General features: G+C 49.8%; 7 protein-coding genes across 7 annotated transcripts; 3 read left to right on the forward strand and 4 right to left on the reverse strand.

Moving 5' to 3' along the window:
- Nucleotides 1–919: 919 nt before the first annotated feature.
- On the forward strand, nt 920–1761 carry N7473_004704 (phytanoyl-CoA dioxygenase family protein; the record flags this gene model as incomplete). The annotated part of the gene is made up of 2 exons (XM_057150644.1): nt 920–1164; nt 1278–1761. 2 exons carry the CDS (start codon nt 920–922, stop codon nt 1759–1761), a joined length of 729 nt encoding a protein of 242 aa, XP_057010754.1.
- A 1032-nt stretch (nt 1762–2793) lies between these two features.
- N7473_004705 (uncharacterized protein) lies at nt 2794–3477 on the reverse strand (the record flags this gene model as incomplete). The annotated part of the gene is made up of 1 exon (XM_057150645.1): nt 2794–3477. One exon carries the CDS (start codon nt 3475–3477, stop codon nt 2794–2796), a length of 684 nt encoding a protein of 227 aa, XP_057010755.1.
- A 558-nt stretch (nt 3478–4035) lies between these two features.
- On the reverse strand, nt 4036–5086 carry N7473_004706 (uncharacterized protein; the record flags this gene model as incomplete). The annotated part of the gene is made up of 4 exons (XM_057150646.1): nt 4036–4185; nt 4245–4581; nt 4659–4791; nt 4924–5086. 4 exons carry the CDS (start codon nt 5084–5086, stop codon nt 4036–4038), a joined length of 783 nt encoding a protein of 260 aa, XP_057010756.1.
- A 590-nt stretch (nt 5087–5676) lies between these two features.
- N7473_004707 (uncharacterized protein) lies at nt 5677–6653 on the forward strand (the record flags this gene model as incomplete). Its single annotated transcript, XM_057150647.1, has 2 exons — nt 5677–5906; nt 5969–6653. 2 exons carry the CDS (start codon nt 5677–5679, stop codon nt 6651–6653), a joined length of 915 nt encoding a protein of 304 aa, XP_057010757.1.
- Nucleotides 6654–7225: 572 nt separating this feature from the next.
- Nucleotides 7226–8685, forward strand: N7473_004708 (chitin deacetylase CDA6; the record flags this gene model as incomplete). The annotated part of the gene is made up of 2 exons (XM_057150648.1): nt 7226–7448; nt 7505–8685. The coding sequence occupies 2 exons, from the start codon at nt 7226–7228 to the stop codon at nt 8683–8685; spliced, it is 1404 nt and encodes a 467-aa protein (XP_057010758.1).
- A 213-nt stretch (nt 8686–8898) lies between these two features.
- Nucleotides 8899–11187, reverse strand: N7473_004709 (uncharacterized protein). Its single transcript, XM_057150649.1, has 2 exons — nt 10845–11187; nt 8899–10756 (listed from the first exon to the last, which is right to left on the reverse strand). Exons 1-2 carry the CDS (start codon nt 11179–11181, stop codon nt 9255–9257), a joined length of 1839 nt encoding a protein of 612 aa, XP_057010759.1. The 5' UTR covers nt 11182–11187; the 3' UTR covers nt 8899–9254.
- A 781-nt stretch (nt 11188–11968) lies between these two features.
- N7473_004710 (adaptor protein STE50) lies at nt 11969–13561 on the reverse strand (the record flags this gene model as incomplete). Its single annotated transcript, XM_057150650.1, has 3 exons — nt 11969–13023; nt 13080–13241; nt 13297–13561. 3 exons carry the CDS (start codon nt 13559–13561, stop codon nt 11969–11971), a joined length of 1482 nt encoding a protein of 493 aa, XP_057010760.1.
- Nucleotides 13562–14172: the final 611 nt, after the last annotated feature.

The raw sequence follows: 14172 nt of genomic DNA on the forward strand, positions 1-14172 counted from the left end.
GTCGCAAATTCGAAGATTTAGCTTGACCAAATTGGCACGGGTTTATGTCCGCGCTGTGACAGCCCTGACCCTTTCTGTCCAAACTCCGCCTGTCCCCGGTATTAGTCTGTTTTCCATGCGGGGCGGACCCAATGACCCATTGCGGGGAGCAGCGTAAAGCCGGAGAAGTGACCACTGACTCGACTACATTAGCAGAATGAAAACGGTAAGCGCAAGATGGGAACCAATGTTTGAGAGGCGGGCTACTCTTCGCTTTCAGCTCACAGTCCCACTGAATTAACTGAGTATCTCCTGTCGGTACTTTGAAAGCTAACTTGTTGTTATCCAATAAATTGGTTAATTAACGTAACCTATCACCGACCGCCACAACACCATACGAAATACGATTTTCACATCGATAATATTCAGCAACCATAGCTTTGAACCTATCCTGGCCAAAAGAATGATGATCTTGATAGACCCAACATATTTCTAGGGCCTGAAAGGTTTTTTTGAGAAGGACAGTGTAAAGGTTATGTTTATTTATCTCAAAATGCCGAATAATAACCGTATCTTTGGTGCTGTGATCAGATAACTCGTATCTCACATCACACTTAACATAGATGATCTAAGATGAATACATAAAGTGGTACATAAAGGTCTGATTAAGGAGTATTAATTAATGGTCATTGGTCTTTGTCGTTCTAACGTAGTAAAATGTGTATGTTTAGATTCCGTAGAGTTATGTGGCTGAATGTAACCAGTGCATCGATCGCATCAGCGACCGCAACTCGGCGCCCAATCCTTCCAGAGCCCATGCATATCCTAACGTTGCCGGCTCTCCCCGTAATATTTTGGCTAATTAGACAAAACTTCGTTGTAGTGTGGCGGTATGAAGCGAATCGCAACATCCATGTGACACAGTGAGCTGTCTCAACACATGGACGATGTCCTGGCAGGAAAAGAAACAGCACGAGAATTCCCGAGAATCCACCCATCTTTCTCTGCGTCGCAGCGTGTTGCGGCATTCTCTCGGATACATAGTGCGCATCGCGTCCATGCGCTGCACGAACGTTTTCTTCAGCACCCACGCATTTTGGATGTTGTGGAGCATCTCTCGGGGCCGGACATTCTGGCACTGCAGAGTATGGTCTTCTTCAAGGAACCTGGGCAGCCGGGACAAAGGTAAGTTTTCATATTGCTTGGGTGATCGAATCTAGTTTTGGTATATTGATCGGCTTCGGTCTTCACAAAAGGTACCATTAAGACTCATACAATATACCCCCTCAGCCTAACAGCCTAATCGCTGCGTGGGTCGCCGTTTCAGATGCCACCGAGGAAAACGGTTGTCTCTTGTTCCGCGGAGGCTCCCAAGTCGAGCCGACTTATCCATGCACCGGGAACTCATTCACACAGACTGCTAACGGACTGGACGGCGTCTTCCAGAATTTCACGGCACCTGTCCTGGAACCCACAGATAACCAGCTAACTCCGGTCGCTGAACGTTATCCGGAGATTCCATGTCCTGCAAAACCTGGCGATGTTGTCTTTTTCCGGGGAAATATTATTCACCGTTCACACGCCAATAACAGTACCACACCGCAGCGTGCCTTTGTCGCGCATTACTGCGACGCAAGAAGCGTTGTGCCATGGAACATTGGCCGTGGCTGGGAAAGGATGGATGGAGGAAAGTGTGCCAATGATCAGCATATCCTGGCGAGAGGAGATAGCCATTTGCCTTATGCACACCCCAGATTTGGCACGCCTATACAGCGACTTTGATAGGCACTCGAAGGTGGTAAGGGTTACACAGTTTAGTGAATGGTCTTCAGCGGGGAAGGATTGCACTAGGGTTGGATATCAAAGATTTACTACTTTTCCAATCTGTAATACGCTGAGAACGTTTTTTATCTGATATATATATGACGTAAATCTTGAGGTTCACCTTGTCGGCTACGCCATAACTTTCTTCTTCCTTTTCATCCTAATCCTCTATCTTCATCGTTGACCCTCGTATATATTCCGCACGGTTGGGACCTGCGGACAATCTTCATTTCCGTTGTCTACCATCTTTGAGGTGTCCATCGTGCAATATAACGTGTTAGTGAAGCTGGTCGGTCTCGTATTCGTCGATGAGAGGGCACGTAGGTTGCTCGGATAACTCGTTAGGGGGGAACGGGCGACATCTGCATAGGACGGGGATCCTGAGGCGGGGTCTCACGGGCTACTTGCTAGGCGCAGAGAGTGAATTTCGCGAAGGGTCTTATTATAGCCATTCTAGGAGTATAGCTCGGAGAAGGCTTGCGCCAAGCAGAAAGCCTAAGCCCTCCATTATTGAGTCGTCGTGCCCCTATTCGTTATTTTTTGAGAGAGGAAAGAGATTAGAGGGTCGAGTACCTCGAAAAAGAGGGGCACAGTGAAAATAAGGCCCACCAAAAGTAGGTTAGAAGATAAACAGAACTGTGGGGCAAAGCGCGCTTTCAGGTATAGGCTAAGCCGACTGGGTGCTCAATAGGAGGCTCTGATGAATGAAACATTTCAGTTTGATTTTTGACAGTCGAATACCCAGGGACGATTATTCGGAGGACATAGAGAGCCCTCGGTTCCTACGCCCAAGAGACTTCCATAATCTGAGGGCGGAAAACCCTGATCCCCGGGTCTTTCGTTGGCAAAGCAGGATAATCTACGTCCATCTCATCTGTTTCTCATTTTCGCTGAGGTCCAATCAACTTTCACAGTTCATATTGGAGGCATCAGGTATCAAGAGGGCATTCTGATCTTATTTAGGTAGAAGAAATATAATCGCAAATAATTTCAATCCGACAATGGTAGATATGGAATCTCAAAGACAGGATCATCACAATCCTCAGGGTTGAGAGGAGTGCAGGCAGTGCATCCACACTTCATATTGCGTTGGAATCGGGCCCAGACGGCCCAGAGCTCAGGATTATTGGACCATTTGTTGCCTCTGCTTTTAGCAATCTCATCCATTTCATCCGCAAACCTATCCACAACAATCAACCCAACTAAAGACTCTCTGAGCCGCCCTATCTGCACAACCAGCATCTCCAGCATGGCTATCATCTTGTCTTTCTCCGCCGACACAAAACCATAACATTTGAGCTTCTCATCAATATCGAGCAGGGTAGTTTTGATGCAGCGCCATGTCCTCAAATAGCACTCGTGTATCTCGTTATTTTCCCATATTTCTTTTTCTCTCATGTGGGCGTCGGCATCGGGGAAAACTTCTCGGGTTGCTGGTACGTATAGCTCTTCCAACTCGGATGGTGCATCTCTTCGGTAGTTCAATTGAGTTTCGGTGGTCGCGATCGCAAGAATATCTCTTCTCAGTGTACCGGGATCTATGCACTCATTGATCAAGTTTTGCCGACAGTCTCGGAGTTGGGACATCGTATCTTTTCGATTGTTGGCGTATCTTATGGCGCAACGGCATGTGCTACGAGCCTCTTCGGGTGGCAAAGGTTGACTGATGGCCATTTTGTTCGTCTTGACTATTGATTGAAATGGTCTTAGGATGATTAACTGTCGCAGGTGAAGTGTCCGTCGTAAGTAGGGTACCTATGATTGTTTGCAAGATCAGACTAAAGTGAGTAAAAGCCCAGGTAAGAAAGTCGTGAATGAAATTCGGGAGACTCTTCGAGGGGGGCCAGTACAATGGAGTTTGGATATATAGTGAGGTTTGGATGATCAGATTCCAGTTTCATTTGTGTTTGATGTTTCATGGGTTGTGGCTGACACTTCATTGTTCATTTCTAGGGCCGCTTTTTGTGTCAAAATTTAGCATCAGTCAGGTCCAATGGAAGGTCTTCCATTCAGTCTTAAAACATCTAACAAGACCAATCAACATACAAAGCCATTTCAAATGAAAAAGCCAAGAAGGACTAAATTATGCGCAACTGCCTACGCTAATGATAGAATGCTGTAGAAATGCGTGATTTGAATTCTCCGACATGAAGCTAGCCACGAGAGTGATAGGTAACACCGAATAAAATCTCCATCATCTCTTGAGCTCTTGGTTGATCACTCCTGCCTTCTCTAAGAAGAGGTAGATTCATTTCCCTTGGCAGTGTCGTTCCCGTCACTGGTGTCACTCTTGTTGGATTCCTTGTCGTCGGTGTTCTTTGAATCGGCCTTGGTACTATCCTTTTGATCGGAGGATTTTCCTTCGGACTTGTCACCAGAAGACTAATGTAAAGTCAACAATTAGCAGGGGATAAATCGCGCGAAGGCAGGAAAATCCTTACCTCGTCGGCTCCAGCATCTTTTTTCGCTGGCTTTTCACCCTTCTTCTCTTCTCCGTCCTTCTTCTTGGCGGCCTGGACTTCCTCGTCCTCTTCCTGGGATTTGTCTGATTTCTCCGGTTCCTCGGATGAATTGTCAGGCTCCTTGTCATCATCAGTTTCTGACTCGGCAGGCTGCTTGGCCTCTTCTGCTTGATCGGAGCCTTGATCCTTCTCTTTATGCCCCGCATGCTCAGTGCTTTGCTCATCTCCGTGGCCGTCACCATGGGGCTTCTTCTCAGGGCCTGATTTAAGAAGGTAGAAGACCATAGGGCCCGTCACTACAACCGATCCTAGAAGCCTGTCGTAATGCGAAATAGTGCGTTAGTAAAATGACCATGCAGTAGAGCGAGCTTGATCCTCCGAGTTGACACGCACCATGGGAGATCGCTAGTCTTGTGCTCATCGTGTCCCTTTCCACTGGCATAGAATCGGCGACCCAGCAATTGAGTCGTGCGCCGGGCTACTGGGGCAGCATAGAAGGACTGGGCGGCAATTGTAGCTCGTAGAGCTGAGCGGCGCACGAAAGCCATCGTAGAGCAATTGAAATGTGAGGTATTGAGGATCAGGCAAGTGAAAGGGTAAGAGTAAGAGGAAAGGAGGGAGAGTAACGTTAGTGTCGAAGTGCCAGTCAGCTACTCACTGAACCAGTGCCGAGCTTCCCAGTTTTGTTGCAGCTTCCCCTCACCGGCATCCCCTGGACGACGCAATATCAGACTCCGCATCTCATTTGCTGCTCCGATGTCGTATGAGCGCTTCCCAGCCATCTTCCGCTGGTCTGTGCGGGCTTGCATCGGTGATGTCATGGTGCAAGGTCAGGTACCTCGAGCAGGTGCAAAGGATGAAATAACGTTCAAGGGCAGTGGACTATTACTGGCAGCTCCACGTATTGATAATGAGTCTAAGTTTACGCTGGAGAGCATGAGTGCTTTTGCTGGAACAGTAATTCCTGGCACGTAGACACGGGTTATACTCCCACATATCTGATTAGATCGGCCCACTCTTGATATACGCATACTTGAACCACAGAAGTGCAACTTGATCGAGATCTTATAACTTTGGCTCAATAGTTTCTATCATGCAGTTAAATATAAACTTCAAGTCCTTTGGTTCAGTCCAATTGTGGGAATTGTCATGCTCAGTTGAACCTCAATGGATGTTAGTTGATCATCAGCCTCAGGCATTGGGCACACATGTACTCCGTAACTCAGAGCTGCTGGTCATTGCTGCCTGATTTTTTAGGCCAACAAACCCCACGTTTCCCGCCGCTATCAGTGATTCCGTCCGCCTTTCATCGCCGATAGCAACTCAACTTCATCTCCCTGTCAAGCTCCCCCCTCACTCATCCTGCGCCTCCTTCCCGATATTGTATCCCTCTCAAATAACAGATACAGCCATGGCAGACCGGCAGATGACCCAACAGACTATCCTTAGTCATATCGCCAAGCTCGATGACCCCGATGCCGATTTGCGATACATGTCCCTCAATGACTTGTTCACCATCCTGAGCAGTCCGAGCTCAAGCTTCCTGTCCAACGATAACCGCTCCTCAAGCAAGCTGGCGGAAGGTCTTCTCAAGGCTCTGGATGACCAGCATGGCGACGTGCAAAACCAGGCGCTAAAATGGTATGCAACCACCACTTCACTAAAGCAGAGCCGCATTGACTGACCCTTCATGACCACATTAGTCTCGGCCCTCTTGCTGTCCGACTTCCCTTCGAGTCACTTGTTCCCCTGCTTGAGAAATTGAGCAACCTCACTGCATCGCAAACGATCGATACCTCAGTCCCCAATACCGCGATCCGTACCATCATTGATACCCTTCCTCGCCCCCAAGCTGGCCAGCCCGCTCCACAAAATGCTATCACGGCCTATCAGGCTGTCTCCAAGGTCTTGATTCCAAGACTCACGGGCCCAACTCAGTCAGCGTCGGGTCGACGAGGCTCCGTCGTGCGGGGAATGCTCGAGAAGGATCCATCCAAGGGTTTCAGCAGCGACGCCATTGATGTGCTCATCAAGGTTGTGACATGCTTCGGCCCCCTTCTTTCGGAGGCTGAGCTGCTTGCTCTGCAGGAACCCGTCATGGCCATTATTCATAATGACACTGCCGGTACTGTGGTCACAAAGCGTGCCTTGGCTGCCATCTCGGCCCTGGTTCTCTACTTCTCTGATAACCAGCTTAATGCCTTCGTGAAGCGCCTGACCGAGACGTTGTCTTCGCCAAATATCTCTACTATCCATCACCGGCACTTGATTGCGGCCATTGGTGTCATTGCTCGCAGCGCCCCGGCTAAGCTTGGTCCCCATCTCAACAGCCTTGCGCCATTCGTTTTCGCTGCCGTGGGAGAGGACAACCTTGTGCAAGCAAACTGAGTGGCCCTTGCAACCATTTTCTGAGTCGTCATCCCCGTCATCTCAGTTGAAGTCAAGCAAATTACGATGCATATTTCCGGGCTTGTACAGATATCATCTGGTCGGACTTGCAGACCACAAATTACTTCTTCGAGGAAGGATAGGCTGGTTGTAGGATCTGAGGAACAGATGTTGTCCAGCACGACCATCCTTCTTAACGATACCCATGTTGACTGTTTCCATCCACCCAAATGATTATTTATTCCGTCTTTAGGGTGAAGAAAAAGCCTTTGCATTGATTGGAGTACATCCGGACGCCTGAACTTCCAGGCGCACCTTCCCCGCGAGGCGTCAGAAGTAGCTATGTTAGATTACGCCAATTCCACTTTTGCTCGCGGCTCCTCTTCGCAGCTTCCTCGTACAATATGCCCTTCCCTGCTTCTTTCCCGTTTATATGCAGTTCGTCCTTATTTTGTCCAGTCTGTTGATCCTCTCCTCTCGACTCTTCACCATTCTTCACCATTCCCACTGTCCATACACACAGCTTACCATACATCTTTTATTCAACTTACCCTTATCCTCGTGACTTCAAGATGCATCCGCATCAAATTCTGGTCATCCTCGCTATCCTAGCGGGTCTAGCTTACAGCTTGCATGGTCCGATTGAGCTCAACAACGCCATCGAGGAACCCGTTACGAGCCAAGATCAGTCCGAAAGTCTTCGTCTGAAACTCCGAGGTGTGACCAAGCAGCTTGACTACCAATGTGGTCCGAGTTATGGGTCATGCCCTAGTGGCACTTGCTGCTCCAGTGCTGGTGAGTGATACTCCATGCTTGATTCAAACCAATGCTTACATAGTGCTGGAAACCAGGCTTCTGTGGGACCTCCGTTGCTCACTGCCGTTCTCCCGACTGCATGCTTAACTTTGGCACCTGCGACACAGACAAGTCCCCCGTGGGGCCACCCACAAAGGAAATTCCCCGTCCTCACATTGGCCGAGTTCCCTATGGTCCACAGGAGATCCGCTCGTGCACTGTCCCTGGAACAATTGCTCTGACTTTTGATGACGGCCCAACTCGTTACACCGGTGATCTCCTTGACCTCCTTGACCGGTACGATGCGCCAGCGACTTTCTTCGTTACTGGCATCAACAACGGCAAGGGTCCGATTGATGATCCGAGCCTGCCCTGGGCTGAACTCATTGAGCGGATGATTATCAGTGGCCATCAAGTTGCCAGTCACACTTGGTCGCATGAGGATCTCAGCAAGGTGACACCTGAGCAGCGTGCCGACCAGATGCTCAAGAACGAGGTCGCTCTTCGAAACATTCTAGGCAGCTTCCCTACCTACATGCGTCCACCTTACTCGAGTTGCCTTCCCGGTTCAGGCTGTCGAGAGGACCTTGGCGATTTCGGATATCACATCGTCTTGTATGATTTCGATACCGACGATTACAAGAACGACAGTCCGAACCTGATTCAACTCTCCAAGGACATTTTTGACCGATTCTTGAATGCCGGAAATTCCAAGATAAACTCCTGGCTGATCATTGCCCATGATGCCCATGAGCAGACCGTCCACAATCTCACCGAGCATATGCTGAAGACAAGTAAAAGACTGGGGTATCGGCCTGTCACTGTCGGTGATTGTCTACGTGACCCTCGCGACAATTGGTACCGCGCCGACAGCACCTGGGTCGGACAAAAGAACAAGAAAAAGACTCCGAAGAAGGGTCCAAAGAAGTCAAATGTGCCGCAACAAGTCTCCGTCGATGGTACCTGCGGTGCAAACTACACTTGTCTCGGGTCGCGCTTCGGACTCTGCTGCGGCAGCAATAATGTCTGTGGAAACACTACTACCCACTGCGGCCATGGCTGCAAGAAGGAAGCTGGATACTGTGCCATTCATGTTCCCCCAAATGGTGACGCCTGGGACCCTGTATCCCCTGGAGGCAAGGCCGCGAAATCCGAAGCGGACTCCAACGTTCGAGTCGTTGGGACTGCAGCTGCAACCTCGTTGGTTCTAGCTTTGATCGTGGCCATGTGGATGTGAAGATTCTGCGAAATGGCAGTTGAGGAAAGAGGCGTGTTCATTTTTTGTACGAGCTCGGCCTGGGAATCTTTATGGTTGTGTCTATACTTACGCACCGTGGCCACATGGCCATCACTCATTACATTCTCCAGTCCCCTTTGGTTACGGGTTGTCGACCTGAGAGATTAGCTAGAGACTTCGCCCTGGAATGGGGTCTGGTGTACACTAAAACTTGCTGTTGAAATTGAGTCTCGCGAAACATTATCGAAGACAAAGAAGTCTGGTTTTCACATAGAGTTGTAAACTCTCTGCCATGGTGCTCTCACCAGGTAGATTCTTATCAATTATAAGTCAATAGACATACGCAGTTGACAATGCACAGTACCCAATGTTAACGGGAAAGACACAAGGTCAATCAAAAACAAAATCCTGCCTTGTAATAAGACCAAAAGAATAGAAAACACCAGCACAATGCAACACAAACGGGGGTATAATAATAAGAACAGAAACACATCATTTCAAAACACCTTCCCAACCGAGAATCACCCAAGGCATCACAGTATGATGAACACAATACCCGATTAAATTCATCATTTCCGGACAATCTTCAAAAGCGGCGCAATACGAGCTCGTTTGCTTAGTCCAACTCGATATGGCACTTTTGTCGTAGACAGGATTGGACTATGTTTCGTTGGTCCCTTGTGTGAACCTTCAGCTGTGGCGGGATCGTTTTCTTTGCCTTCTGGTCGGTGTGGTGTTTGGGGTGGAAGGTCTGGGGTTGGGGTGGACTCCTGCTGCTTGGAAGGTTGCGGAGTCTCTTTGGTAGGATCTGTAGTTTCATCGAGAGGCTCAGGAATCGGGTCTGTGTATTCTTCGGTCGGGGGAGCGTTGTGTGATGCCGCGTTCTCTGTCTCAGGTGGTTGTTGCTGCTTATCTACCACTGGGGCAGCCTCGGCAGTCTTCTTTCGCTTGCGCCCTCGCTTCTTCGGTCCGGGCACTTCTTCCACTGGCGCATCTTGTGCTCGTTGAGGCTCATCGGTCTTCTCAGTAGTTTTGGTCTCAGCCACCTCGAGAGGGTTGGAGTCTAGCCATGTAACATCATCGTCGACATCAGCTCTATTGGACTTGTCGAGAACAGCTGAAGCGGTCTTGCTCCTCTTGACCTTCTTCTTCGGTGCCTTTGTAGTAGCCTTTTCAGCTTCCTTTGATCCGCTCGCATCGTTGCGCTTGGACTTACCGTCAAACGCGACGGGAAGAACGACCATGAGCCCTGGCACATGATGAGGCCTGGCCTCATTAGTAGGTGGCTCGTCTACATCGTCATTGATCTCGATGACATCCATCTCCACTGCTTGTTTCTTGGGGGAAGGTTCACGTCGCGTCTTGTGACCTGCCTTGCTGAACTCATAGTTGAAGTAATTTCGAGGCGCAGCAAGTTCATCCTCTTCATCGTCCTCTGGCAAGGACTGCTTCTTGGGTTGGCCACGCTTCTTCAGCACTGTGGAAGCGTCCGCGGCTGTTGTTGGAGCCACCATTGGCAAAGCTAGTTCGTCGTGCGCACTGCCTTCAGAATGCTGCGGTGACATAAGCCCTGATCTGGCATTGTCGCTTTTAGATCTGCTCAGCCCCGGAGAAACGACAGATGACAATGGCTCGGTATCATGCGGAGACCACGGTTGCGACTGCATTGACCTGGACCGCTGAACTGTCTTCGGCGGGTGATTTGCGTAAACACCGTCATTTAGTTGGACAGATGTAGAGAATGTTGCCGCTCGATCATTCGGGTCGGAAGGGGACTCGACATTGTTCGATGTTGCGGGTGTACTGTACTCATACCCGTTGGCATGGGCTGGCGCGACAAGCTGCGTCACTTCATATGAGTCCTCGACGACTGGCCGGGTATACGTGTAATTATCGTTGGCAACCTCGTCCACTTGCTGATACGGATAGTTCGGAATTGATGGAAACGAGCCAGGCTGCGAGATCTCACTTGGGTAAGGGGTTATTGTGGAAGGAAGATGCTGGCCAGTGCTGTAAGGGTCGTCGTCGAGTAGTCGGCGCTGTGCGTGTCCAATCTCAGTCATCATTGCTCCTATGTATCATGAAATTAGCTTGAATTCATATGCATGGGTGAATGGCCAGCAATCCGGCGAGACGGCCGTGTCGTGATTCCAACGCACCAATTGATCCACACCCGCCGTCGCCGGTCGAGGGAATCCACCGCTCCTCCCGGCGCTGCTGTGACAATGTCACTGCTGATTGCGACATTTCCTGCGATTGCAAGAATTGGTCAAAATTGACGCCGAGGTCCGATCCAGTGCCGACTTCTTGGGCTACTTGGTGCTCGGTTGGGTAGTTTGCTTGTTGTTCATCGCCATGGTAAGCCGAGTTGTCTGGCAGTTGTTGCCTCGGGGACTCGTGACTTTGATGGGGATCAATCAAGGCCTCAGCCTCGACCCCGTCATCCCCGAGAGGCTCGTCCTCGTCAGAGTCTTGGATGACCCGATCCCAGCTCATTTGGCGTGATGTCGCGAATGGGCAGTGAGAAGAGACGCCGGGCTTATCGACGCGTCCAAAGAGACACGAGACCACGTGACGATAAGGATTGGAGGCATCTACTATGGGGTTCCATAAGTTTGAAACCCCGACAAATTTTCAAAATCATCTTTGCAGTCAGGATTTGAACGATAAACCAAGAAAGGATATCTGTGCTATCAAGAAAGATGAGTCGAAAGATATTTAGAAAGATCTTTATCAGAGTGATTGAGGCGTGCCTGGTTGGTCTGTTTCTCTGCTCTCTAGCCACTGTACAGTGGAATGGATGTTGTACAACTGGTTGAGCTAGAGGCAGTCTAATTAGCTGCATTGTTTAATCTCAGGTTCGAAATTTGAAGAATCAGATATAAGGATTATACATGTCACGGAGTATGCATTGTTAAAACTTGAATGTTGAGTAAGTCCTGGGGCAATAAATAATATCTAAGAAGGAAAAGAACAAGGCTTATGCATGATGTCAAACAATCAATGAAGATGACAGAGTTGACACACAACAGTCACTGTCTACATAGAGATGGAAGAAGTCTAAAACGCCGGATTTGCCCACATAAGACTACGGTAGAATGCCGATGATCCGTAGGCAATAAAACACCAACACAAGCGATGAATCAAGAATAAAAAACTCCCAATGAAACCGAATGGAACAATATGCAAACTATAAGAAGGACAGAACCAAGACATAGCCACAAGTCACCGGGTATCTTCAAGCCACAGACAGAAATGCATGGGTATGGAGCAGAAGGCCCAATCACAGAACCCCTCCTGGGAGGTTTATTTGTGCCTGTGGCCGTCCACTTTCAAATCCTGCGCTGTTAGGCGCGGAACCGGGGATTGGGTAGGTGGGATTATCTGGGTGGATCTTTCGTAACATGAACATTGGTTTGCGGCCTTCCTTTTCAAGCTGCTTGAAGAGGATGAGCGGTTTCTCATCCAATGCCAAGCACCTTTCCTGGTCTCCGTACACGATGTACAGTGCATAAAGTTTTGGGTCGGAATGGATGTTGTATTTCTTCAGGGCGGCCGGAAGCACTTTGTAACAGGGATCATCCCAGGATACTCGGAAGGACTTGAATATCTCCACGCTCGATGGTTGACCTGGGGGTGCTGATGATTCACGTGATCCGGATGGTGTTTCTGTTCGGGAAGGTTGCTCCCTTGGAGTGAGTCGGTCAGCCCGGGATGCAGTCCTCTGCGGTATATCATCGGAGTGGTCGTGCATGCTACGACCGGAGCTAGGTTGGGTGTATGAGCGCGGGTTAAGTGTTTGGTGTTGGGATGTATGTGCGTTGGGAGAGGTTGGTGACGGGACGGCCGGGGAATGCTGTAGTCCTCCATTCACCGATGCTGAGAGGTGTGATGATGCGGCCACAGCCGCCGCAGACGGATCGAGATTTTGATTGTCATGGTAATTTCGAGATTCATATATTGAGGGTGGGATGTGTGTTGGGGAGTTATTCTTCGGCGTGGTACCTCCGGTGTAGGTGCGCTTGGAGAAGGCCCGATGGAGTTTAGAAGTCGTGGAGTTGTCGACCAATGTAAGTTGCGAAGGAGAAGTGAGAGTTGCGGTGTCGTGGTAGCTATCTGAGGACGTTCCCAGAGAGGATGGAGGAGGCAATGGTTGAGATCGGTCTTTGGCGATTTTGATGACCGGCAGAATCTCTTCCCTTAACCTTCTGTAATCCTCTGCGAGGCGGTGCATTTCAGCCTCGACCATCATGATCTTCTCATCACGGCGCTGGATTGACTGAATCAAACGAGCGATATCATCCTGCGTGGCATTCTCGTTCATGCTCTGATCCGCCGCTATTGTATATGGTTAGCAGGAGTGGAAGTGTGACGAGAGAGATGCTCAAACATACAGAGCGGGATATAATGGTCGACATCGAGAGGCACATGCTGCCGAATCTTGATCTCGTATACGCTTTTCAAGATCGTCAACCGGTGACCCACGCTATTGATTCCCATCTCCTTCAGCTCATCGTGCTTCAGCGCGATAAGAGCTTCACCTACAATCCCGTTTTCTAAACACTCTCGAGTCAGCTAGATCCCCGTTGCATATTGCATGCTCTGACCAACCTCGGAAGGTACCGCAGTATTGAAGCAGTCCAAGCGACGTCAAAAAGTCCACACACTCGTCTGCTGTCCATTCTGAGATGACTGTTCGAGGGGTGCGCGGGCCCTCACTTCCGAACTTGGTCGGCGTATGTTCAGAGGATGCGATGTCGGAATCGGTGGGAGAGGCTTCCGAGTCCGTTTGAAGGTGCGGGGACGTAATCACGCTGCGCTCATACTCGTCATCCGCGTCGGAATCGGCGTGGTACATAGAGGTCTGGAGGGACATGGTGTGGATGATCTTCAGACTTCAAAGTGCATCGAAGGTCGGGTAGGAAGGATGTGCACTAGCACCGCCGCCCAAGCGGGTGGAGAGGCGGGATGGCGAGTCTCACGGAAGAGAAATGTAGGTTGGCGCGATGCGATGGGTGGTCAGGCTCATAGGAGCGCACGGCGAGAACCACAACCAAAAGAAAGACTCAGGGGTGCCAAATGAACATGAACCAGTAATGAGCTTGTTGGGCGATACAAGGATTCTGTTGTATCGGCGTCTCCGTATGTTCTTGGCTTGTCACCCAGTGCCCCTTAAGACAGTAGGCGCCGGTGTGGGTGAAGCTGGAGGTTGACGCGGGAAGGAGAGCGGGGAAGCTGGTTCAGGTACGGATGGATGAACTTGTCGACACCAGCGAGAGGAGAGGAGTAACAGGGTGGGAGCAACGTTTGTCGACTCTTCAAATCTAGGCACAACGGTAGGCACAAGCGGACAACGGCGAGAGGAAGATTCACCCAACTGGATCCTGAGTTGACGACGCCGATGGCATCGTCAATGGGACGAATCAATGGTGTGCACGTGACTGGGCCTGGACTCGGACATGCCTGAACCTCATCCCGGCTGATTGA

Source organism: Penicillium subrubescens (genome assembly GCF_028828155.1).
Source record: "Penicillium subrubescens strain IBT 31985 chromosome Unknown utg000003l_segment0_segment0, whole genome shotgun sequence".
Lineage (NCBI taxonomy): Eukaryota > Fungi > Ascomycota > Eurotiomycetes > Eurotiales > Aspergillaceae > Penicillium > Penicillium subrubescens.